The sequence below is a fragment of the Strix aluco genome, chromosome 1, assembly GCF_031877795.1.
Source record: "Strix aluco isolate bStrAlu1 chromosome 1, bStrAlu1.hap1, whole genome shotgun sequence".
NCBI classification, from domain to species: domain Eukaryota; kingdom Metazoa; phylum Chordata; class Aves; order Strigiformes; family Strigidae; genus Strix; species Strix aluco.
Window position 1 is genome coordinate 160825130 of NC_133931.1, and position 25547 is coordinate 160850676.

The 25547-nt window shown below is 41.5% G+C and overlaps 2 protein-coding genes across 4 annotated transcripts in view; one reads left to right on the top strand and one right to left on the bottom strand.

Annotated features, from left to right (window-relative positions):
• TPK1 (thiamin pyrophosphokinase 1) overlaps window positions 1–7899 on the top strand; it is a 321381-nt gene extending 313482 nt beyond the window's left edge. For both annotated transcript variants that reach the window (XM_074842940.1, XM_074842930.1), the window contains one exon: window positions 7620–7899. In XM_074842940.1, the coding sequence (XP_074699041.1) occupies window positions 7620–7738 (119 nt within the window). In that variant the 3' untranslated portion in view covers window positions 7739–7899. The remainder of the gene's footprint in view (window positions 1–7619) is intronic.
• Window positions 7900–9179: 1280 nt separating this feature from the next.
• Window positions 9180–12370, bottom strand: SEC61G (SEC61 translocon subunit gamma). 2 transcript variants are annotated; one of them, XM_074842949.1, is made up of 4 exons: window positions 12276–12370; window positions 11432–11531; window positions 10155–10257; window positions 9180–9287 (listed from the first exon to the last, which is right to left on the bottom strand). In XM_074842949.1, exons 2-4 carry the CDS (start codon window positions 11523–11525, stop codon window positions 9278–9280), a joined length of 207 nt encoding a protein of 68 aa, XP_074699050.1. In that variant the 5' UTR covers window positions 11526–11531; window positions 12276–12370; the 3' UTR covers window positions 9180–9277. The 2 variants fall into 2 exon arrangements, with proteins under 2 accessions (XP_074699050.1, XP_074699059.1); XM_074842958.1 differs by lacking the exon at window positions 12276–12370 and adding an exon at window positions 12151–12267.
• Between the last annotated feature and the right edge of the window lie 13177 nt (window positions 12371–25547).

Here is a 25547-nt window from a genome sequence, read left to right on the forward strand (position 1 = left end):
AATCCTCTTTTACTGCCTCTTCTTGTGAGTTTATGAATCTAAATGTGACAGGATTTATCAGGATTCCAAAGAATAGAAGAGAAAAATAATTAGCTGTGTTCTGGTTAACTAATATCACACTCAAAAACCCATTGAAGGATAGATAGTTTTCTGTGGGAGGGCGTTTTTTTTCATCTTTATATGAAGTGTGGGAAAATGACTGTAGCTAGAGGCAAGATGTTGATCAAGGTCAGTCCTGGATCTGGTTGCGTTGAAAAGCTTTCTGGTGCCAAGTTGTTCAAAGCCTGAGCACATGGACATAGTCTACTAGCCCTGAGGTTTGTGTCAGAAAAAGATTGCCTCTCCTCCGTCTTCCCCCATCTCTCTTCCCTGTCTCCAATGGCCTGATCATGAGGAATGCAGGGGAAATTTCACTCCTTTCTGCAGCCCTGCATGTGGTCATTTGCTAGGATCGTTTGGCTATCTTCCTTTAACAAATTCAGTGTTTTTCACCATTAGATGCATTATATCGACTTGGCAGTGTAGCAGCTTTCAAAATAGCAAGTACTTTTAGGTTATTTGCCATCATGTCAAAGCAGAGCTTCAGACCTACATGCCAAGACAGAACGCCATTGTTTTTAGCTAATCTCGGGTTTCTGTGTTGTAACAGATTGCCATTCTCAGCTTTGTGTGACTAGGTGATGTCTCTAAAGCATGGCAGCGTAATAGGATGATGTGCACTATGAGGTGTCTTATGGATGTTTATAGCTAAGACAATTCATTAGCTGATGCAGCTCAGCATTACTCTTGCCCCTTTTTCTCATGAGAATAACGTTCTTTATCTCACAACACAAAGTAGAGATAGACCAAAATAGCAACAAGTTATTTTGTCTAGATTATATGCAAGATCTCTACAGTAGTGACTGTCAAACTGAGGCTGTATTTTATTTCTGCAGCTGTTTCTTCAGTGCTCTAACACTGTTATTAATAGTACCTGTCACTTGTACAGCCCCTCAGAGTTGTAAGTAGTTTGATAAACATTATATAAACTTACTGGAAAGCATCAAAAAGGAAGTAAACACAATGCTTCTTACTGGCTAAACTAAATTCTCTAAATTGCTTCATAGCCTGGCTTTGGCTTTAGCTTAGTGAAAAAATCTTCCAGACCACCTATTTCACTGACTTCCTTTTTTTATACTTACATTTTTGGTAAATCACTTCTATATTGTAGTATTGGTACAGCTTTATCACACCTAGATGGGAGAGGCACTACTGAAAATAGTATATACAGTTTCCATGTCAGACTTTCCAGGCCACTTTAATTAAGTTAAGAGGCCAAAGTGATTTTGAACAACACTGGAGCATATCTTGTTAGTAGTACTAAAATGCTGCTAATAGCCATAGAAACTTCCTGCAGTTAATGTTTCTTGTTGGTTTTGGTGAAGGAGTAGTAACAGCAGAGACATTAGTGTAGGAAGTGCTCAATTTCTTAGCATCATTTTTATCAGCTTATCATTTTAAATTGCCACCAAGCAGGTGATATGACAGGAGGAGTTCAAGCTATTCTTACAGTACTACCATGATTACAAAGCTGGGAAAAGTATGTGGAAAAAAATGTGTGCTGGAAATAAATGTGAAAACTTCTGACATCCATTTGCATTTCTGAAGGCTCACCCAACATGGGTGGTTTCTAGCCAGGGTGGAACACACAGTTCTGTTAACATATTTTTCTCTCTTTTTAAATGAAATCATTAAGCCTTGCCAGCCAATGCTTTTGTTGTCACCTCCTGCGTTCCCACCGATGTGAGGCCAGGCAGCCTGTGCTGCAGAGCCCCTGCCCAGAGTCTTTGCCAGCATCTGAACCAGTAGAATAACAACTTGGTCCTGCCTGCTGGGTCCCCTTCACCCTGTATCCTCTCGATGCTTTTGTGAGCCCGCTCATACGAATCTGTTGAGATTACAAAACCATTGTTCTGTGCTACAAAAACAGATATTAAAAGTTGCAATAGTTTACAATAAAAATTGCCCAGTGCAATCTCTGCTTATTCAAAACTTCTCTTGGCCCTGAGGGGATCTGTGCCATGATAGGCTAGCCTCTCCCCTCCCAGCAGACTCGGCAAGCCTTTATGGTACTTCTGTGTTGTGTCAGTATTGAAAATAGTTCGTGTTTTATTGTAAATTACTGTTATTTGCAACTTCCAGTTTGCAGTTCCCACTGCACAGAGATCAAGGACCCAATTTTTCCTTTGTATCCATCAGTGTAAATCAAGATTAACTCCAGTGAAGTCAGTCTAATCACAAGTGTAAAACTAGGAAGAAGGAAAGTAAAATCAGTCTATAAACCATTTGGTTTTTATTTTTAAATAGCAAAATTAATGCTGCTGTTCTGCAGACACAGGGTGACCTGCAAAGTACTAGCTCATGCGTTACTAATGCATCTCCATTTAAATGCAGATTTTGCTCCTAACACAGAACTTCAGGGAAATCCTCTCCAGATAAACCGTAATAGGATACCAAATGGTAATTCAATATTTCACTTTAACTTGTGTTTCAGCTTATTGATCTTAATTTTCTATCATTTTGATGCAGCATTTGCCTAGGGGGAAGAGGATTACATTCACTATAATACGGCTTTTAATTAATAATTAATTATTTTGATATTCCAAACATCCATGCCAGCAGTGGCAATCAGCTTGTATTCCTGTAGCTATTTCTATTTTCAGTGGTGGAAACCAGCAAGGTGTGACTTTACATATTTCAGGAAGTAATTGAGACACACAGCTGAGAAAAGGAATCACAGTATCTATGTGGGACACGCTTATCGTGATGGTGTTTTGTTCTCAGTCATTGGTGGTAATACTAGTAAGACCCTGACTTGTTGGTGAAATCCCATGAGGTGGGGACACTCGTGCTACTCCTGCATTCAAGGGCTTTCCAAAAGGCTTCCATTTGCCTAGGTGTCTTTGGATAACAGACATGAGGCGTGAGTGTTGGGCCATTCTCACGCCAAAATCACTTCCTTCACTAAATCTGTGCCTTGCTAAGGAACAACTTGCACCTCATGAACTCCTCTGCCAGCATGACCATTAGATACTGTGGTTAAAAGCCTCTCTCTCAGCTGTCCAGATTTCACTGTGGCTTTGGGACAGATGTAGGAATAACCAGAGGGCCTGCTTGTTCAATTAAGCCTTTCAAATTAATGACATAATTTGCTTTTGCCATATATGATATGTTTAAGAAGTAGCTTTTTTCTCTGTATATGCCTCCCTCAAGTCTGCTTAAGTGCAGTTTACAAGATGTGCATGAGACCTTGATATAAGCTCTCTTCTGCTGGACTGAACTTTAAGTATCCTAAATAGTACAATGAAGTCATAGAAATAATGTTTGTAAGTCTACTAGATCATGAATACAGTTATTAAGAGGAATAACCTGATATTGAGAGTTAATGTTTTTGCAGCACCTAACATGATGAGACCCAGTCTAGTTGTAATTAGCCCACACTATTTCTCCGTCTCCAGGCTGAAAGCCTGCAGCACGACGGTGAACACATTGCAAGCAAAGCTTAGGTCTCATTTTCTGTACCATTAACTAAAAAATAAAACTCCCAGCCATGGTAGAGGTATAAATATGACAACAGTTTTTAAAATACATTTTTAGGTTTGGGGGTTTTTGTTTGGTTTTTTATAGAGCTTGATTACTTATAAGGGTGCATTTTGTTAGCATTTCCAAATGTTCTGGCAGCCATAAGATTCATCAATTTTCAAAAGCTTACATCTGAGATTAAAATTTTCCACATGGCATCCTTATAATTGTGTGTTAAAAAAAAAAAAAAAAGTATCAAAAGATGAGCAATAAAATAGTGGAAACAAGCAGTCTTAGTGTTAATGAGACCTCCTTTGTCATATAATTTGTTCAGCAAAAGGGATGTCTAAGAAATAATGATCTCTGTGATTACGCTCCTTTGGGAAGCTCACCTATGAGCCCTCAGATTTCTTCTCTAAATTATTTCCAACACTCTCAAACCCCGACAGATTCAACCACCTGCTAAACAAAATAAAAACTCCTAGAAGATTCCACTACCACATCAAAATAAGCCCTGCCCATGACCATGTTTATGTCTGAATTAGTGACATATTGCAATCCATCAGACAGAAATGAGAATCTTTCGTTGCTGAGCAGAACACTGGGCACACCATAAAAACCTGTCTCATAATAGATTTGTTGTTTGTTTTTTATTTTGTTGTTTTGTTGGGTTTTTTTTTTTCCCCAGAAAAAGGCAGGTTTGGTTTTAGTTCTGAAGTCCAGAGTTCTCAGACTTCAAAACCACACCACAGAACTACTACTTCGCAACCTTCTCATGTAACCACTCATGGCCTCCATGGCTTTTCTTGAAGGCATGGCCACCTAGGCTCAGGGCCACCGAGACAGGATAACTTTATAGATGGAGAATAATGAAATAGCTACATTGGAGGAGCTGGGTAGAATAGTTTTCTCACCAACAGCCTATTATCAGTAAACACAGTTTGACTGGAACCAAAGCACTAAGCAAAACTTCAGGGATAAAAAATGTCTAGCACTGCTGGAAGAGGGAGGGTGTTTTCCATGAATCACTTATGGTTTTATCCAAATCAGCTCTTGAAGGTTCTCATGAAAACCAAAAGACTACTATTTGTCTCAAAGAAAAATTTCAGTGATCCAAAATAAATTTAATTAGAGCATTCTAGAAATCCTAGGGTTTTTGTAATTTAGATTTTTTTAAAAAAAAAAAAAAAACACAATGTGAAATCCTTTATTAAAATAATTTTTGGTACCCATCAAAACTATACTTGCTAAATATTAGAAAATAAAAAGGAATGCACTTCAGAAAAATAATCGCAACGGCGAGAATGGGGATTTTTTTTGTAATAGTGTTTTTTCCCAAGGCATAAGCTCTTGTTAGGATTTAACAAGTAAGACTGAAAGCCATTTAAAAAAAGGGAATGGATCAGGTATGAACTGATAAAACTTCCCACTTCTTTGACCTTGTAAACTTCACATCATAATGCATGACACAGCAGACGTTTTCCTAGAAGCAGTAGGTACGTACATCCTCTTATTTCCTTTACTGTTGTAAACCTGTTTTTTCACATTTATTACTGTTCATTTATTGAATGGAAAGCATGCATTTTTAATTACGTTAGTTGAAATGTTGGCTGGTTGTGAAACCAAGTACTTGGAATTGGTCCATTTGAGCCACGTGAATCAGCAGTACTGTTTTAAAGGGATTTTTTCATTTTTTCACTTCAGCATTTCAAACTATGATCCTTGTGCAGCACAAAATCTGGTAAAGATAAAAGGCTCCATCTAGTGGGCAAGAACTTTTTATTTGAAGGAAAAAAAGCCAAGATTTTCACTTAATTTTATGCATGAAGAAATACTGCTTTAGATTTTGTTTCATTAAGCTGCCATGTTGTTGTTAATTCTTGCCTTCTACAGAGCCATTATTTCATATGCAAAGCTGAAACATTAAGAATTATTCTGACAGTCTTCACAAGAAGCAATAAATGATACTGAATGAGTGGGTTTATACAGAAGAGTTGATCCACAAAACTTTTCCTCCCTCCACCTTCAAGCTTCAATATATAGTAACCAAAAATGGATCATTTTTGTGTCAACAAATATTTTAAACTATTTAAGGTTCTTTCCCACTTAAAACTGACTGGAAACATTCATAACTTGACCGTACACTTAACACAGTATTTTGGGAGTATTTTTACAAAGGGAACTCTGCCTGTTACCTTATCTTCATTAAATGACCTGTTTACCTGCAAAGGGTGAAATCTGGGTTCTCTGGCAACTCAGTCCAGTGCATCAGCGTCTGGCAAGGCATAACCCCATCGGCCTCTGCCATGTCTTCCAAAGGCAAACACCAAAACTCATTCCTCCTGGCATTTGTCTTAAGAGCCTGCCTAGCACTGTTGCGTGTCTAAAATCATCCTGATAGAATCTAGCACCTTTATTTAGGTACATAATTGATTTAGTACAGTACTGGTTTCTTCCTCTTTTCTGAACTTCTGTACTGCATTGCAGTTACACTCCAACCCCCTGAGAGATTCAAATGGCAGGACTCTTCAGTTTAAAGCAGTAGTGAAACTCAGCTGTTACTCCAACCAAAGAGCTAGCAGAGCTAGCAGCTAAAACCTTCTCTTCAGTTCGTTGAGGCTAACAAGAGTGGGAGCAGGAACAAGTAGCAGCAAGTGCAGATTTGGCAGAAAAGACACTGAACCACAGTGTATGTCCTGCCTTTTGTCAGACTCTCGTCTCCCACTTTCAAGGTGTACAGCCTGGCAAGATCAATTCCTCCTGCACAGCTTTCAACAATGGGTAGAGAGTGTAACATGCATTGTAATAGTACATTACTACACCCGTTTACTGTAGCCCATGTTCACATCCATGATCTGAGTATTTGTCTCCTGTGCAAATCACAAAATAGAGCTTAATATGTTGTTTTGCACATCTCCTGATCACAGGGACACCTCCATTTGCAATGGGCTGCTTGATAGCAAATCCAGGAGTCCTCCTTCAGTATTATTGCACAATTTGGAAATTCTGAGAGGCCACACACTCGCTGATCTGCCTGAATAGTTCTCCCCAGCTGCAGCTCTCCTTGTATCCTCCATGGAAATGTAACTCTCTGGCACCAGTGAGTAAGAGCTGTCAGTTGGCTTGTTTTACAGACTAAAACAAAGGATAGACTTAGAGTTCTTACTCTGATGAGTAAGGACTAACACAGAACTGACTAGTCTTAGAGCGCCTTTGGGGAAGTTTATATGTTTGCAAAATGGAAGCAATGCTATCTCCAAAAGGGAGAAAATGGAAAATAACAGTTAGAAACTGCATTTTTTGGTTTAAGGGCAGCTTGTATCTTTGGTATCAGCTTGTAGGAAGTCTTTGTGACCCTTAAAACATGTCAGTTAAAACAGTACAGAATGGTTGTTTAAAACTTCCAAGAATATTTCAAAATTATTGTTACAACTGCACTGTTCGCTGTGTTAAACTCTCCTAAAATTGACATTAGCTATTTGTTAGAGTAATGGTACTTGGTTTCTAAGGCAGATGGACACCTACCTCACTAGGTATGCAATAGAAGAAAAGTCACTTATTTCAGAAGTTGTTAAATATCATCACTTTTAAGTGCTGGCCTTTGCTCCAGAACTGTTCACATTTAAAGAGATTATAGGCTTGTTGCTGAGCTAAAGCAAATCCCACATTTGGAACCACAGCAAGATCCTCTGCTTCCTTTTACTTGAAATACCTCGTGTAGCACTGGTACTTGAGCTGATGCTAATAAAACACAAGTTTCCAGATGTGAAACTCTGGGAAACATTCGACAATCTGCTTTTGTAATAATCTGCTGTAAACTCAAAATGCTAATCTGGGGATTATGTATTAATTTATTCCCTCTACAGGTCATTGTATAGTCTCATACAAGCCTTCTAATTAATATTTAGCATTTCTATTTTAGATATTGTTTATTTGGGTTAGATTTACTCAGCTGTTTTTTTCCCTCTTTGCAGGAGCGGCAGTCCTTACAACAACAAATGTACATCACTGCATTTGTTTCAAGAGTACCACTAAGTCTCTTTACTTACTTTTCCTAGCTAACCAGCTGCTGAAGTTTGGAACACTCGTCAGCACCTCCAACACCTATGATGACTCCGGGATTGTGACCATTGAGACAGACAAGCCTTTGCTGTGGACAATGGCTATCAAAAGATAAGGTCAGCTACAGCTACCTTTCTGATCTGACTCAACTCCAATTACTGCAAAATTCTGCTGAATTCAGACAGTAAAGCTGTTCCAAAAGATATAAGCAGCCACTGATTTTATGTACTGAATGGAAAATAGGTCTGAAATAAAAGTTGGATGAGATCAAATCAAGATTAGTAGCAATAACTGAGTACTTCATTCTAGCACCTCACTCTACTTAATCAGAAGACACATGAGCTACCACCCAATACAATCACCACAGAAGTGAATATAAAGGAACTGCTACTGCTTATCTGGTTAGTTCAGACTATTTTTAAGAAGCATTTTATTCCAATACTGAACTACTTTTTCTCCTTTTGCCAAAAGGAAATACAGTACACAGTTGCACACAGCATAACTACATTAAAAGGTGATAGCACTAAGAGTAGTTAATCTCATTCTTCTGTCCTGGTTTGTAGCATATGTAGGTGCTGGTGAAGATTTCTCAAGAAGAGTAATAATTGAACTTTTCTACTTACAAAGCAAGTTTGTATACTGAAGAAGCTTCAGTTTTGCTGTAATACCAATATCAGATTTCCCAGTGCTTTTAAAGTCTGTAATAGAAGTAGCATTGTAACTTCTGCAAATACCAAACGCTTACAATAAGCTTTTTGGAGTGAAATATAAATTTCTTAATCTCTATCTGAGGAAGAGCAATGCATCTACCAGTTTTTGCAGGCTTATTTTTTAAAATTAAAACATTCAATCATTTAATAATGGAAGCTACCAGGTCAACAAATTCAGAGCCCTTCATGAGTCTGTGTGCAGTTGTCTTACAGAACCAGTATCCAAAACGGATGTATATCCTGCCCAACAGCAGGAGCAAGTTGTTGACTCGCTGAAGGACTGCTTACTATCTCTGACAACTAAATTAACCTCAAACTGTACATCTTAGTAACTAACTAAGTCTGGCTTTCTTAATTATGCCATCGGGATAAGGACAGGCAATGCAAGTTCTTCATTTGATGGAGTTGTTTTTCCAGTCATTTACATAATATAACCTAACAGGACTTCCAAATACAGAAAGGATTTAGGGGTAATGATGGTGATTCCAGAAATGACAAGAATTCCAGTTGACAGACTTTTAAATCACCACTTCGGAGGACGCTGTTTTCTTGCTGCCTACTTTTGCTGGAACAATGCTGTTTACTAAGCAGTGAATTAATTTACTAGCAGTAAATTAAGCATTGGAACAGCTTCTGGAGAGGCTGTGCAGTTGTCACCCTTGGAGGCTGGACTAGAGACCTCCTCCAAGGTTCCTTCCTACCCCATTCTATTACAGTTGAAAGTAGTAACAAAACAAAACACAACACAACACCCACTCTACTACTACTAAAAAAAAAAAAAAGCCTGTCATGTAGACAGGTATGATCACATACAGAGGAATAAAAAGGAATCAGATGACAAGAATGTTTGAAAACCCAAACTGAGCTTGTTTAATAGCAAACAAGTTAAAGCTGTGAAGTCTTTGCAGCAAGTGTCACAATGTCTTGTTCTTCATGATGAATATTCAGCCGCCTCTGTTGAGAGAACAAAGTAATCAGTTTCAACTAATCAAGTGTGATCAAGCGATCCCATCTAAAAGTCTAATTCATCCTCCCACTGTTGCCTTGTTAAGACAAACATTACTACCGTTGCAGCTTATCCCCTATTTTCAAACATTTCTCCTTGCCTAGAGGACCACTCTTACAGGTATAAGCAAGCCACATGTCACGGTCACGGGACAGTATTTAACTTGTTCAAGTGCTAGGACAGGGATTGCATCAGCTCTGGGGAATCTGAGGAGTTTTAATTGGTAGTGTTAATCAGACAGTACCGCAGCTGCCAGTCAACTTAACGGGCAAGTTTTCCGTGCTGCAACATCCATTCCAAAAGGTATTTTACAGAATGCAGTTACACATAAAACAAAGCTTCAAGCATATCTAGCACTCCGTAAATGAAACAAGACCAACTTTGTTCTGTGCCCTGTCATCTTCCAGCACAATCACTCACTTTTCTCTACCTTACCATCCATGCATTTACTTTGGATAACCAATGATAAACTGGAAACAGTAAGAGTATGTAAGATGCAAATAATGTAAGTGTTCTATGGTCAAACACACACCGCAGAACTGGAAATCAAAGTCTTTGACGTTCAGTTTTGAAGCAGAATACGCAAAAAAACCCAAAGAAGTATGCACCTAATATTCTGCGGCACGCTAAATTAACAAAGTACTTCTTGATGAAGTCCTCTGAATCAAGCAACACCTGCCATATTACACGAACATGTGAAATGCACAGATACAAAAGCAACATGGATCCTGCAGGGCTCACTAACATCCTGTTTCAAACTGAGCAGGTAAAAATGAGTGTAGAATTTAGTGAAACTGAAGGTCATATTTACTTACACAATGATATTGTTGATTGGGATATGGATCAATTTGACAAAGAAACCAATAAATCCCATTATCGCAAAGCCTATTGCTGTTGCCATGGCAATCTTCTGGAACTCTGCAAAAAGAAAAAAAAATTTAGTCTAGGAAGCCTTGCGTATGGCATACAGGAGATGTGCACTACAGTGACCAAAGGAGAGCGCTCTCTTTAGAAAACGGTAGTTAATGCAGGAAGCAGTTCAAAAGCAAACTCCATTGACATTGAGAAACAAATCCACTTTTTCAGAAAACAGATGAGACTAAGAGAGAAGATGCTGCTTTCCACAAAGCATGGCAGATCTAAGGTTTTTTAAATAATAAGCAGAATCAAAAATACCCACAGTCCATAACAATTCGTGGAACACTTATTCCATTATCTTTCCTTCATATCCCTACAAGCCCTGAAAATAATCGCCAATACAATGTCAAAAATGGAAAAGCTGCATTAATCACAGGAAGATAGCATCTTAAGTGCCCACAAAAGTCAAGCTTTTAAGTGATATTCTCAATTATGTTAAAACAGCAACCATGAAGTGGACCAAGGTCAACAGCCCCTCACAACCCTGCCAGTCAGTGAATGAAGTTCCTTACTGATCTCAAAAGACATCAGTAAACTTCACCCTGCGCACGTGAATAAAGCATCGTAACTACTACCATTAAGGACAACCAGTTGGATCCTGGTTGTAGCTTCTCTCTAATGCCTCCGAGAAAGTTCAGACACCTCTTCTATACCTTCAGCAACAAAGTTCTTCCTGTCCCAATCAGGCAGTCACCGACAGCTGCAAAGTACTGCACGGGCAGTGCAAAAAGCAATCCGAGCTCCTTTCCAGTCTCCAAAAATGATGCGTTTCCTCCAAGGTCATGTAACAAAAAGTTTTCTCCAGAATTTCCCTCAAGTTAACTGCAATCAGTCAAACTGGACTGGTCTTTTCAAAGTGCACCCAAGTTCTTCACAGATCAGTTTACCCAATACATGAAAATTATTACTTGCCTGTCTCAAAATGGCTAATTTTAACTACTTCACCTATTTTATGAATACACACCTACGTACACACAGAAAAGGACGCATTCAGGTTTATTATATCCAGAACCATAAACCCAACAACATTTGGACAACTGCTCAAGTTAAGATTTCGTACTGGAAGCTGAGAAACCTTCACAACAAATGAATCAACAGAAGTGACACATGGAAAGATACATGGCAAGATATAAGATGAAATAAGGATTGTGTTCTGGTTTATTGTGTGTTTTACCTTTCCTGTCAGGCTTGGTGCATCTCTTAACAAGTCGTATAGAATCTTTTACAAACTGACGGCTGGGTTCCACAAATTGCATCACCTGATCCATGATTGCCTGTGAAGATGAATGGATTTAGTATTCGTGGTGCCACATATATACTGAAAGGGAGAAATTTTTAATTACAGAAGTATAAGGAGCAGTTACCTACAGAATTTGGAAATACCTAAGATAGCTTAAAATATCATATTTGAACCTAAGCAGACTTTAAAGGATACTTCCACTTTGCAGAAAATAAAGACACTGTATCAATATATGAACATGAGGACCCACCACTGCCTGCAAAAAACATGAAAAGTTTTGCCTTTCAGCACAGAAGAGGAAAGCAACACCTCCATCACAGCCTGCTTTCAGCTTTTCTCCTACACTGTGTTTCTGAGAACACTACTGAAGGCATCTGAACAGGCAAAAGTCACCCTTTTCAAGAAACCCCCAAGCCAGAGGCTGCTGGAGGGCTGGCGGGCACCGAGGGAAATGCCACGGCCTCATCTCCCCCTCAAAAGCAGCACCTGCCAGCGCGCTCTCCCCGCGCGGGACCGCGGCCAGCGGGACCTGCCGCCGTGAATCAGCACGGGCTCTCTGACAGAGGCGTCCCCCACACCAGCCCCCTCAGGTCTCCCTGCCACTCCCCCTCCTCCCCACTGCGGCCGAGGCCGGGCCGCCCCGCCTGACCCACCTCCCCGCATCCCGCCGGCCCAGCGCCCCCGGGGCTCCCTGAGGGGGCTCCCTGGCTCCTCCGGCCGAGGGGCGCCCTGGGCGGGAGGGGCCGGGCCGGGCCGGGGGTGCCCGCACGGATCTTACCGAGTGCGCCGCCGGGCGAAGGCCACGTCGCACAGCGGCGGAGGGAGGTGACGTCACCACGCACGGCGTGCGCGCAGCCGCGCCGCTTCCGGGCGGCGGGGGGGCGGAGCGGCGCGGCCTTGTTTTAGGAAGAAAAAGGAGGATTTTGAGGGTGGGGTGGTTTGTTGTCTTCTTCCTCTTTTTTTCCTTTTCCTCTTTTTTTCCCCCTCTCCTTTTTTTTTTTCCTTTCTTTTTCCCTTTCCTTTTCCCCCCCCTTTCCTGTTTTCCCCTTTCCTTTTTTTTTGTTTTCCCCTTTCCTTTTTTTTTGTTTTCCCCTTTCCTTTTTTTTTTGTTTTCCCCTTTCCTTTTTTTTTTTGTTTTCCCCTTTCCTTTTTTTTTGTTTTCCCCTTTCTTTTTTTTTTTGTTTTCCCCTTTCCTTTTTTTTTTGTTTTCCCCCTTTTTTTTTTTTGTTTTCCCCTTTCCTTTTTTTTTTGTTTTCCCCTTTCCTTTTTTTTTTTTTGTTTTCCCCTTTCCTTTTTTTTTTTTTGTTTTCCCCTTTCCTTTTTTTTTTTTGTTTTCCCCTTTCCTTTTTTTTTTTTGTTTTCCCCTTTCCTTTTTTTTTTTTTGTTTTCCCCTTTCCTTTTTTTTTTTTTGTTTTCCCCTTTCCTTTTTTTCCTCCTTTTTTGTTCCCGGACCCCCCCCCTACCCCCCACCTCACTGGCAAGGCAGCCACACGGTCCCAAGGCTGGCCAGGGCCTGTGGCCAGGGCCTGTTGCAGGTGCCAGTGCAGGGGCAGGGGAGCCCCCCCAACCCCCTGGGGGCGAGACCTCAGCACCCCAGGGCAGGCAGCCGGCAGGATTGGGGAAGGGGGGGAGGCTGTTAATTGGCCCTGGCCGGGGGGTGAGCACAGCTGTGGCGGTTGTAGCCATAGGATCCAAGAGTCCTGTAGTGGGAAACAAAGGGAAGATGGTGCCAATATACCCGTGACAAATGCTGTTCGATGAAGGGAGGGGGAAAAAAAAACAACATGAAAAACTTGTTCAGACAGTGATTGCCCGTAAGTCAGACATCTATTGATTTGTACCAGTGCTGAAACCGTTGTGAAGTACAGGAGTTCATCACCTCTGAAAACATCAACTCCTGTGGCTTTTTTGTAGAGGAGTGTGCAGCACAGCACTTAAAAATGGGAAAGCTTTTTACATTTCGGCACTGCAGGTGCAATGCAAAACACTTCCTTGCATGAGGGGGTAAAAGAGGCTTTCACTGCCTAAAGTGAGTCCTTCCTTGCTGTTTTTGAAAGGAAAATCAGATCGTGTAACAGGTAAAGGAAGAACAAAGATAGCATTTATTGATTTTTATCCTTAATTTGCTTCTGATATTACTAATTTTGGTCTAGAACTCTTCCTAGTTGGCTGCCATACTGAGTACCCAAAGCTTATTAATTATTCAGTCAGGCTACAGGGCTTTTGCAGCCAGATTAGGCAAATGCTTTGTTGATCTTAACTCACTATTGGATTTAAGTGTGCACAAAATATTTAACTTTTTGCTGACAGCCTTCATGACAGATAAATTACCATCACATCACAGCAGGGGATTGTTGGATATTTTGTGGATTTTTTGCCAGCTGCCTTCCTTGTCTTTGCTCACAGGGCAAGTCCCCCAGTACTACTGATCTCCTTCAAAAATGAGCTTTCTCTTTTCCTTTGGAGAGTTATTGCCTTGGGCTCCTCTACAACTTTTCTCCAAAAGCCTGGCTTTGAATTGGATTTTGCTTTGATTCTATGGCTCAGATGGGGCCGTAATTTGGGTGGCCAAATTCTGCTGGACCTTTTCCATTGACACACCAGCATGGAAAGATCATGGAGCCACTTAGGCCTCCCACAACAGATAATGGGTATCATTTGTGTCTCGTTTTTGAGGCCAGTTTGCAGTCTGCAAGGATGAGCAGTCTCACCTCTCGGAGGGAGGAAGGTCCCTAAGGAAAGCAGGGGAGGGTGGGGCAGAGCAGGCTGCTGGTCCTCTGCATGAGAAGTCAGTGCTTTGGTGGGTTTTTGTTTGGTTTTTCCCTTCAGTGTCACAGATAAATGCTAGAGACTTTACCAGCAGAGGAAACTCACATTTCCAGCTGTGTTGCGTGATGAGCCTTGCTGTGAACCATCGCTGCAGAAGAATGGTTTCCGCAGCACTAGGTTCCTGTAACCAAACAGCAGTGGTTGGAGGAAAAAAAATAAAAATCAACCTGAAACAAGACACATATGTATGAAACAATTAATGACATAAACTTCTGATGGGATTAGATTTTGATTTTAAAATGCATTTGCTGAAATAAAGCTTTGGTATCCTCCCCAATTCTCTCTTTTAAATTGTTATTCAGGGGGAGAAACATTCTGAGAGTCACAGCTCATCCTGCCTGGCTTAACAATGTGGCTTTGTTGTGGGTTCGTTACCATGGGTTCTCTGTGATGGGGTAGAAAGTGCCGGATTGCCCTCTCTCTCAGCTGTCCCTCACTCTCCCATGATGAGCTCTCCTTCCTCTCTCTCAGCTGTCCCTCACTCTCCCATGATGACTTCTCCTTTCCCTGCTAGGCTGCGAGTCTGGACTTCAGCAGCTCGGAGGAGATGCAGAGTCCTGGTTTGTGCACAGAGTGTATTTGCTGTTCTTCCTGAAACTCTTTTCCAACATTTTTCCTCTTTTTTTTTAGTGTCCTTGAACTAATATATTGTTACTTAGACTTGGTCTTCAGGGCAACTATGTTACTTTTCTCTAAATATTTAGCGAGTCGTCTGCATTTACAGAAGATAGGAAAAAGTTATATCTCCCAGGCATGTGTATTTTTTTCACTGAAAGCTAGACTATTACTAGGGTGTTTTGTTTCTACTTCTCTATGGTTCTTGCAAGGTTGGGGAAGAAAGTGGTGTGCTTGCACATGTAAATTTTCAGGACGGTTTTACAAGTCGGCATTTATGAGAATATCTAAGCAGTAAATAACCATTCTCTCCAGAGAAAAAAAGGCAGTTGTTATCCTAGACTGTGTGCTAATGCTGATTTGCTTCTGGGTATTCATTTTGCATAAACTGGAGCCACATCTTTTTTTTTTTTTTCATCCTATGTATGCTCCAAGGATGAGAGAATTCTTTTGATGATAGTTTTACTCTGCGATTTTACACATTTTGATCTGTAGTTTGTTTCTTGTCCTTTGGAGGATATGGAAGATAAATATCTGCTTTTAACTATTGGCACATTAGACTTTTGTATGACATCCATACCCCCCGGATCTGGATGCTTAAGCCCATGCTCAGAAGGGGGAGCGAGATGCATCTCAGCTTCCTCCTCTCCCGTTCCATGCTGCCGGCCTGCCCCATGACAGCTCCCAGTGCAGCCCACGGAGCACGGCAGGGTGACTGGGAGCTGGAGAACTGCCGGCACTTGGGGCGAAGGTAGTGGGGGATCAGCTGGAGAGGGGCAAAGACACCATCTTCGGTATGAGAGGAAGCTCAGCCTCTGCATGCTGCGACTGCACGTGTGTAATCCCCGAGTGGCGCGGGGGGGACAGAGCAGTAGCTCTGTCAGAGCGGGCCTCCCAGCTTCCCTGTGTCCCTGCGGGAAGGAACCCCGCTTTCCCTGCCCTGCCTCTGCTCCAGCCCCGAAGTGCCTGGTCCTGCTCAGGCTTCTGTGAGGTGGGTGCTGCCAGGCCTCTGTGGCAGCAAGGTGGTAGGGGCACAGGGGAGAGGCCTGGCAGCCTGGTTTTCTTGTTTTAAGTAGTGCTGCCCTTGTCCTAGAAGAAAATACTTGGATGCAGTGAACCCAGCAGGTCTCCTGTGGCTGCACAAAAGGTGATAGATTTGGGATTTGGGGTCTGGCTGAGCTATCTCCTTCCCATCCCATGATGGACAGTGGGAATCGAGCTGCTCCCCAGTAGGAAGAGCCAGAGGGGTGAGCGGGTGGGCAGGAGGCACAACCAACGCCGTGGCCAAGGTCTCCAAAGGCCTTCCTTGTGGCAGGGCACGAGGCAGCATCTGAACTGGAAGGAGGCAAGGCAAAAAACTGGTCGCTTCCCCAGGAGAGTTTTTGAGATGGATGGATTGTTTGAGCAAAGTAGCCTTTGGGGACAGAATGTGACTTGCTTTCATGGGTTTGAGGGGAAAATGGTTATCCTGCAAGGTAGTAAATGTCAAGAAAAAGACTAAGACAACTGGGAAGGTGGCAGCTTGTGGACCTACATATGCAAGGAAGACAGGCCACCGAGGAAAGTGAACGTCGGAGTATGCTCTGGGACAGAAAACGGAGACCACACAGCAGTGTGAGATTTACAGCCCCAACAAGGTAAGACAAGGAAGAGAGAGAGGAGAAGGCAAGGTGGTGGTGTGGGAAAAGTGTTAGGGGACCTCGGTGGACAGGTGCAAACAGTGCTGCAGGTAGATGCCTCCTCAGAATTTCAAAGGCAGCAGCACAGTAGCCCCATTGACTGAAGTCATGCTAATGATCCATCGCTTGACAGTCAGTGTTGTTGGATGACTAAATGACTATTAAATTCAGTCTTTAGAAATCGCTAAGATATATGGGACCTTTTATTTCTTAATTTTACATTATCGTAAATATGTTTGATTAATTTATATCTTGAGAAACCTTTGGAATATCTATGTGCTTCTGACATTTAAAAATTATTTTTAGCTTTTCATTCTCCTAAACGATCTTGAGTCTCTGTTTGGACTTGATAAGCACATCTGCATGATTTACGATGGGAAGAAAGATGATTTCCCTCCTCAGTAGCTGTACAGATGCAGGGGCAGAGCATAAATGAGGAATTAATGTTAGGGAGGAAATGATAGCTCCGATTTGGGGTTCAGAAGGAGATGATGAAGTGCTTGTGGTCCGTGTCTTTGGGTTAGCCTCATTAATTATAGAAATGCCACTAGATCAGGATTTAATGCCATGGCTGTGAAAGGGAATGTCGCTAGTCTGAAGCAATCAACAAGCCCCATCCTTTGATTTGTGCTGCTTAATATTCAATGGAGATGAAATGTGGGGATAAGGGAGGAGTGCTGTTAAAATAGATTTCTACCAGTGTTAGATTTATTGTGTATAATTTTAAAGATGACCTTTTAAATAAAGTCTGTGTTCAATTTCATTTGAAAAACCTGAAGAGTGAGAGCACTTGGAAGATTTGTGTCTGTATTAATGATAGACGCAATGTGAGAGAAACAAGGGTAGTATACTAAAATGGCATCACTAAATGATACTTCAGACTAAAAAGGTCTGAAGATAAGGTTTCTAGATAGCAAAAGCAATACAAGGAAGTTAACAGAGGAATAGGTGTGCCTCCATCAGCTGTTCAGGTCTGAGAGGTAAAGAAAAATCAAATACTAGCTTCTGATGGAATGCTTGTAAAGGTTTTGTTTTAGCACAGCTGCCACTGATGGCTGTGATTTCTCTTTCTTTTTAGCCACTTCTCAGTTCTTTCTTTGAGGTGCGCCACTTCTTAAGTTTATGGTTTGGTTTTCTGTGCCAGTCAGTGTCATTCTTGCATTGTTTCTGGGCTCATCCAACAAAAATAAAATAATAAGAAAAGGAACTTTGATAAACAATGGGCCAGAAAATGCTTCCTCTAAGTCTTGCTCTGGTAAATAGCAGCTGATGATACAGGCTTTGATCCTGTCTTTGCAATTTCCACCTGAAGATTTTTATGTATAATAAGAAACAAATTACTCAATCCTTCGTAATAACACTAGTAGTAGTTGTGGAAATACTAATTGCCACTTCAGATTAAAAAAACCTAAATTAAAATTGGAAATATTCTTAAACTTAAGGTGTTTTTTTTTTTCTCCTGAGGACAAAGTCTGATTAAAAATGAAGTGATAGTTTTCTTTTTGTAGGAGAAGAGTATTTTATGTCAGCAGAAACATTTTTCAGGTGCTTTGTGGGTGTTCAGACATTTAAAAATGGCTTTCAAAAATATGCAGTGGTTGCATGTATTATACATAAGACTCGATCATATAGTGGATACAGAAGCAGCAGCAAAAAATGCAAGCAAAGCATATTTTCAAGTATCTTGAACATGGCCACTGTCTGCTTCAAACCAAGATGACAGAGCAACCAATGCGTTCAGTAACCATAAACAAGCAGTTCATTGTTGCATGGCTATAGTGTCAAAACATTAATTAAAAGTCCCACTTTTAGGATGAGATCTTGTTTTACTTTATTGGGGTAATCCTGCACTGATTACAATTCGTGAAGCATTCCCCATGCCCCTGTCTGGTATTTTATACATGTAGTAAACTGTAATTGTATTTTCTTTCTGTGGTGTTTCAATGCACCTTTTACTCAGTTTGTGGCTCAGGAGTGGCTGCTCAGGATGTCTGTTCCATCCTGGTAACGGGGTCAGCTGAGCTGGACCCCAGTCCTGCTATCATGATATGTGTTTTGGTATAAAAGCTATTTCATTACATGTCATCTCTGGTAAGGTCCAAAATCCCAGCTGGCTAGGAGCATGGGCCAGAATGCCATCTCTTCCTCTGGAGGTAAAAGGTGTTTCTTCAGCTTTTTCGTGCTGTAAAACAGTAAAAATATGAAAGAAGTTGAGAGCCACCACTTTATGAGGGTGGGAATCATCTGAAGAGTAGGGCAGAGTGAGCAGCCGAAAGGACAGGGGTGGGCAGACAGGAAAAAAACCTTCTTAGGACTGAAAAGAGCAATAACTTACTTGCCCCTAGGGTTTTTAACATCTTTTTTCCTGCTGATCTATATAAAGTTGGTTGGCTGCCTGTCTTTGTTCCTGCTTTCAGATTAAGTAGGACATTTGCCTTTGGCTCAGATTAAGCGTTCGTAATACTGTTGAGGCCTCCTGAATTTTGCCAAGTGCCTGTGCCAAAGCAGACATGTCACTGGTTTGCGCGGGAGCTGTGTGCTTCAGGCACGCTTGCAGCATGGACTTTCACAAAGGGCGCCTTGGAATCACGCTCTAAATATGTAATAACTTGGACATGAAAGAATCCAGAGGAGTTTGGATACATCAGAACTGAAAATCAGCTTTGGAGGGTTTTACAGGGGTGGGGATTGTTCTTAAACTTCAGAAAACTAGAATTGCAGTTTCTTTTTTTCTACTCTTTTGAAGGTATTTTTAAATGCCCCTCTTTCCTCCTTTCTGCCTTCACAAATCCTCACTCCGTGTGTTACCTAAAAAGAAATTTGAATGGATCTGGGATTTTTGACTGTTTCAGTTTCTAGGTGCTCAGTCTGAGGAACCTTGATGGGACCTACGGTTCAGCCAGGCCAGCGAGCAGAGATAGAGTGTCTCTGAACTGTAGGTCCTTTAAAGATGCCTTGAGAACAAACTGAAAATGTTGGTCATTAGAGAAGCAATTTTGCAGTCAGTAGAGTGCATGATCCTCCTCACATGCAAACAGGAGCACTGAGGGAGAAGCTGCTTTTCACAGCAAGAAGAAGCTGTAGACTTGTTTCGCTGTTGTCCAGATCTGCACCATTCTTGGTGAGTTTTATTTGATTCTGCACTGGGAATAATATGGTTCAGTGGATTACTCTGCCTATTCATCTCACCAGTAATGCTCCAAGTCTTTATTGGTGAAAAGGATTTGGGGAATCTTCCGTTCAACTGGTACAAATGTATCCAGCAGTTTTTCAGCACAAAATTGCCAGTAGTTCCTTAGCCCCATCAGTAATGGTTGCAATTGGAGCAGGCAATGAAATATTTGCAAATCTCATTTCTCTCACTCCTTTTCCCAGTAAGATAAAAACCAATTACTTGCATCACTGGAGAAAAGAACAGAAGTCTGCAAGATGGTGTTGGTTTAAAAAATAAATACCTGAGATCTAGCACTTTCCAATGCCTTTATTACCCAGATGTCATTTCCTCTTAATCATGGAGTTAGTGTTGTAAAACTGTCCAAAATGTTGGAGTAATCAGATTTAGGAAGTTTCAAAAGTGAGTTTTGCTAACACTTTGGTAAGTTTGCGTCTGTTCTCCAACTCCTGAACTGGTCCAAATGCTTTCTTTAATAATTAGATGGAAACATTTCAATGGCAGCATGTCTACAATTTTGGCAGCAAGCGACAGCCCCAGGCGTTTTTTAATTAGCACCTTTTTGAAATTGTTAGCTAAATTAGTGAAGTATGAAATAATCTTGCCCAAATGATTATCTGCAAATTGCACTTTGAACCTTGCATCTGTCTTAATGTGTGGACACACTGCTATCCTGATAATGCTATTAACTGGATTGTGTATCTTGCTTCTAGCGAATTCACGGCGCATAAACTGAAAGAAATCTGGCGTATCTTTATAAAATTCATTTTAAAAGCGCCTGGCAGCTGTTTGGTACTGGCATTTATATTACAGTTCTCAAGTGTAGTCAACAGCACTTTTCCTTATTACCTGCAACAGAGAACTTGATCTCATATGTATTGCATAAGTATAAATCGTTAATTTTCATTATTCTGGGTTTATGCAGCTGGAGTAAAGATAGCTGCTCTGGGCCTGTAAGAGCTGTAATCCTGATTAGAACCTAATGCTCAGTCAAGCTGTGAATTGATATCACAAGGCATTATTGTCCTTGTCTTTGGAGTTCTTTGTTGAATTTAATATTTCACTCTCCTTGTTTAAAAATATACATGTAAGAACCTAATACTGTAAAATAATAATCCATATGTAATATAACAGTGTTGCTGATAAACACTGCCTGAGAGATTTTCCTGGGCTAAGGAGGCTATATGTAGTTTCTTCACGTTTTTACCCATGCCAGGCACAAACACACTATGCTTGTAGCTGTTCAACCCCAGCTCACTTACAAGTGTCCTTTCTGCAACCATTCCTTTAGCCTGCTCAGTCCCCACTCACCCCTAAGCCTGATTTTCATTATAAAAGAATAGCCTGCCCTTAACTACCCTTAGTTAGCTTCTGGGAAGACATCAAGTTCTTAGGGAAAAAAACTTACTTAGTACATCCTACCTGTAGGAGTGAGATAAGGAGGTGTTACTCTGTGTTTCCCTACAGCGATGGAGCCAGGGAACATTCAGATAAGGCATGTAATGTAAGCAGAAAAAATGAAATTTTTTGTGGCATTGTGATGTAAGAGGTCTCAGCTGGAGGAAATTATATGCTAAGGAGCCAGAGAAAATGCAAGGTAAAGCAGTGAAGGACAGAATCACAGAATCATCTAGGTTGGAAAGGACCTTGAAGATCATCCCGTCCAACCATTAACCTAGCACTGACAGTTCCCAACTCCACCAGATCCCTCAGCACTGGGTCAACCCAACTCTTGAACACCTTCAGGGATGGGGACTCCACCACCTCCCTGGGCAGCCCATTCCAATGCCCAACAACCCCTTCTGGAAAGAAATACTTCCTAATATCCAGTCTAAACCTTCCCTGGCACAATTTGAGGCCATTCCCTCTTGTCCTATCGCTTGTTACTTGGTTCAAGAGACTCATCCCCAGCTCTCTGCACCCTCCTTTCAGGGAGTTGTAGAGGGCGATGAGGTCTCCCCTCAGCCTCCTCTTCTCCAGACTAAACAACCCCAGTTCCCTCAGCCGCTCCCCATCAGACCTGTGCTCCAGACCCTGCACCAGCTTCGTTGCCCTTCTCTGGACACGCTCAAGTAATTCAATGTCAAAAAATTGACCAGTTACACTGTCAAAGTACAGAAACTCTTTTTGTTTCATCTTCTTCTAACAGTTCTTGCTGTACTTCTGTGTTAAGTCCATTTGGCAATTGCACCTTTGACTCAGGGTGCAGTGGTGTGATTTGTCTCTATCGAACTATCTCTCCGGGTTATTTGGACAGCTCAGCTGAAGGAAGTGGTAGATCCTCAGGAACCTAGTCGACCTTGGGTGCAGGATAAAGATGCCCAGTGGTTAGGATCCCAGCTTTGACTTCGGTATCTGTGGTGGCTGGTCTGTCCGTTTGTGGAGGTTCTCATTATTCCTTTGGGCTTGCAGTGTAGATAGACCAGTATTTAGACTCCTACAAATTGTTTATAGACATGAACCCAACAGACATAATGGCCACTGAACATGATGTAATTAATTGTGAGTTGTCATTAGCTATTAAAAAGATATTAAATGCTGGGAAATCTAAGGCTTCTGTCCACTGTGTAGATTTAAGGCTTTTAAGGGCTGACAAATCTTTGTTATTGTCAGTTCAACATTATTGATACCCTTGCCCTTTAAAATATACAGCTTCAATTACATAAATTAGGATCTTTTATTACATCAACAGCTTTTTAATTCTAATCTTCCTGGCAGTCTGTAGCTTGTCATGGATTGAGAGAAGTGGTGCTAAAGGTACACAAAAGTATCCAAGATACCTTTTTCTGTTCTTTCACCCTAGAGCAGTGAGTGCCTCACTTCCCAGGGCTGCAGCCTGAGAGGGGGCCAGTGGAGATGAATTATCAAATAAATAATCTCTGTGAAGCTTTTCGAGATGGACAAGACTTGAATAAGTCCTGAGGGCTTGAGAGGACTTGGGTAATATGGGTTCTCCTATAGAAGTCTTAGGCTTCATGTCCTCTCTTACGGGAGGGATAAGGAACCACAGTTGGAGTCACTTGCAGGTTTCACATGGGTAGTGATCTACTCTGGAAATAAATGGCAAACACCAGTTTGCTGCAGTCTTACAACTGTTAAGAAGCAGCCACTGACAAATTTTAATATGATTTGGTCTGGGCTTCCTTTTGGATTGTAAAAGGTTTTGTACAAAACTCCCACCTTTTCTGTGAGGTGAGTCTCCTTTATGCCATTTTAAAACATTCATAATTCTACTCCAAGTGCTTTGTCCAAAAGTTCAGTTGCACTATAGGGGTATCTATGTACAAGCATTGAAGCCAGGCAATCTTTTGTTGGCCGTACTAATGAGGTCAGTCCTTTAGGTCTGAAATGTGCACCCACCCACCATGCAGCTAAAATGGAGGGCGACGGTGTTGCACTTCTCTGTCAGTTCCTCTGCTTCTTGGAGCATTTTTGTTTTCTTTTCTTGGAGCTCTCAGGACTCTACCTTGTTCCTAGAGCATTAGATCTTGGCTCACTCTCTTGTCTGCAGTCAATTCCTCATGTGGCTTTGGCCTGCCTTACTTGTAGTCCTCAAGTGCTGCATTGTGTGTCTGTAGATTTTGCTTATCAGATAGCTGTTGTTAAATCATTTATAGTATTATCTGCATTAGTTTCAAACTCTCTGCCAACACTTGAATGTAGAGGTTCTTCAGTCTTCTCTGGCTCTTAATTACCTCTGCAAGTTGCTTTGCGGGATCATCTTTACTTGCCCATCCTTAGACTCCTGAGATTTCTTGGAGCTGCTTGAAAAGCTGTCACCCTCATCAAACATCCCCCTCAAGTCCTCAGAACAGTTCATGGAGTGGAAGATACATTATTTCATTCCTTAATCCCAAACCTTACTTGTAAATGCCACCCTGCTAGCCACAGCTAGTGCCTTTTGACAAAATCTATCTTCTTCTGGCTATCTTCAGTGAGAACTGTTTGGTACAGTAGTGTCCCAGCCAGCCTCAGGAGCTAGAGCCTGGGAAGGGGACAGACAATCTCAGAGCATCTGACAGCTCCAAGGTCTGTGAACACATAGGCTATCTAGAGGTTAATTTATCAGCTCCTGGGCACTTTCAAATTGTGCTTTTCCAAATGGGTCCTCAGGGTAGTAAGCCATCTGTAGCTATCTTTCTCTCAGGATTTTTCTCTGAAAATTTAAGAGTTTACAAAACATTACTTTTTAAAGGTCATCCAGCAATGGAGACTTCCTTGATTCTGCTGATAGGTTGCCTGTGCCAAACTAAAACTGTGGTGCTGGGGAAGTTTTGTAGTTGCAGTCTTTTGGCATCTCCAAATATCAGTGGAGGAGGGTCTGTTTTGGAGTAGAAAGTTAATTAGCATCCATATTCTGTGCAAGGCTCCCTGGCTACCCTTCACTTGGGAGTTTTTCCATCTGCCAGAGGTGGAGAAAACCTTCTCATTGATCTTATTTAGCACTAGCAAGATCTCAATGACATTTGGCACCATCTCCATGCTATAGAACTCAGTGTTCACATGACACCAGTCAGAACAGGGCTATTCTGACAGCTACTGACCTCTGGACCCTGCGTTTTCTGTCACCAGCCCACACCTTTGGGGTATGTGGATAGAACAGCACATTTGGAAAAAGTTCTCATCATTGCCTATCCCCATAAAGTTTCCTTCTAGGAGACTGGCTGTCAGTATGCCCCAATGAGTGGACACAGTAGCCCAAGGTTTGACCATCCAGTTTTTGGCCTTCCAATGCTTTCTCCAGTGTCCCTTTCTGATTTTTTTTCCAGGAACTCCTTTCAGAAAAACCCAAGCAGTGATGTTCTTACTGGAATTTAGGAGACCAGGGCAGGTTCTTTTGCTCTAGGTGAACCATGTTAGAGGAGTTACTTCTTGGTGCTGAAGGAAACAGAAGATGGGGAGTGGAGATCCATTGCAGGCTGTAAGAATCCGACTGTGTATTTGGAAGTGCACATTTGGGTTAGCATCCCTTGTGACAACGATTACATTTCTCGAAGTGTTTCACAAGTTGTTTCTAAATTTTAGGTGTTTGCGTTGCAAGAACTGATGTTTTTTTCATTGATCAAAACTCTTTCCAGGTGCTGGAAAGAACAGTTGGAGTCATCTGGCTGCCCCAGGGCAAGTGTGTGTGTTCCTCTTGCCAGCCAGGGCAGGGTGGCTGCGAGCCTGAGTGCTATGTGACATGAGCCCGCAGAGGAGATGCCTGCAGGTCTGTCTCGGTGTCCCAGGACATCCCTTTCTGGATGTGCCTGTCAGTGTGCCTGTGGCAGTTCTGAAGTGACAGAGGTGACAGATCCTAAGGCACTGTGTGAAGGGGCACCTGTCTTTCTGTGGATATTAAACGTGAGGATCAGGAATGCCAACATGACAGAAACACTTGAAAACCTTGGATTTATTCAGACAAAACGCATAAGAATTCTATTTGGAAAACTGAAGTTTTCTGCTCTTGTATGCATCTCATCCTATAAAAATTCAACTGATTGATTACCCTTTTAGATTTTAAAATACTCAGGGTTATTTCGGCTTCATTGCCTTTTATGCCATTGTTTGGAAACAATTTTTGTTTGTTTACATCTGAGCTTACAATTGCATTTGTACACTGCATTTAGCTATGGTAGCAGATGTTGGTGACATTTAGTGAGCATAAATAACAGCTGTGAATTGTGAAGTCATAACTCTGTCAGAGGATCCTTCTTACAGTTTGTTGAACTAAAAGAGCAAATCTTGAGTGACAAATATATATGTATTTGTCAGG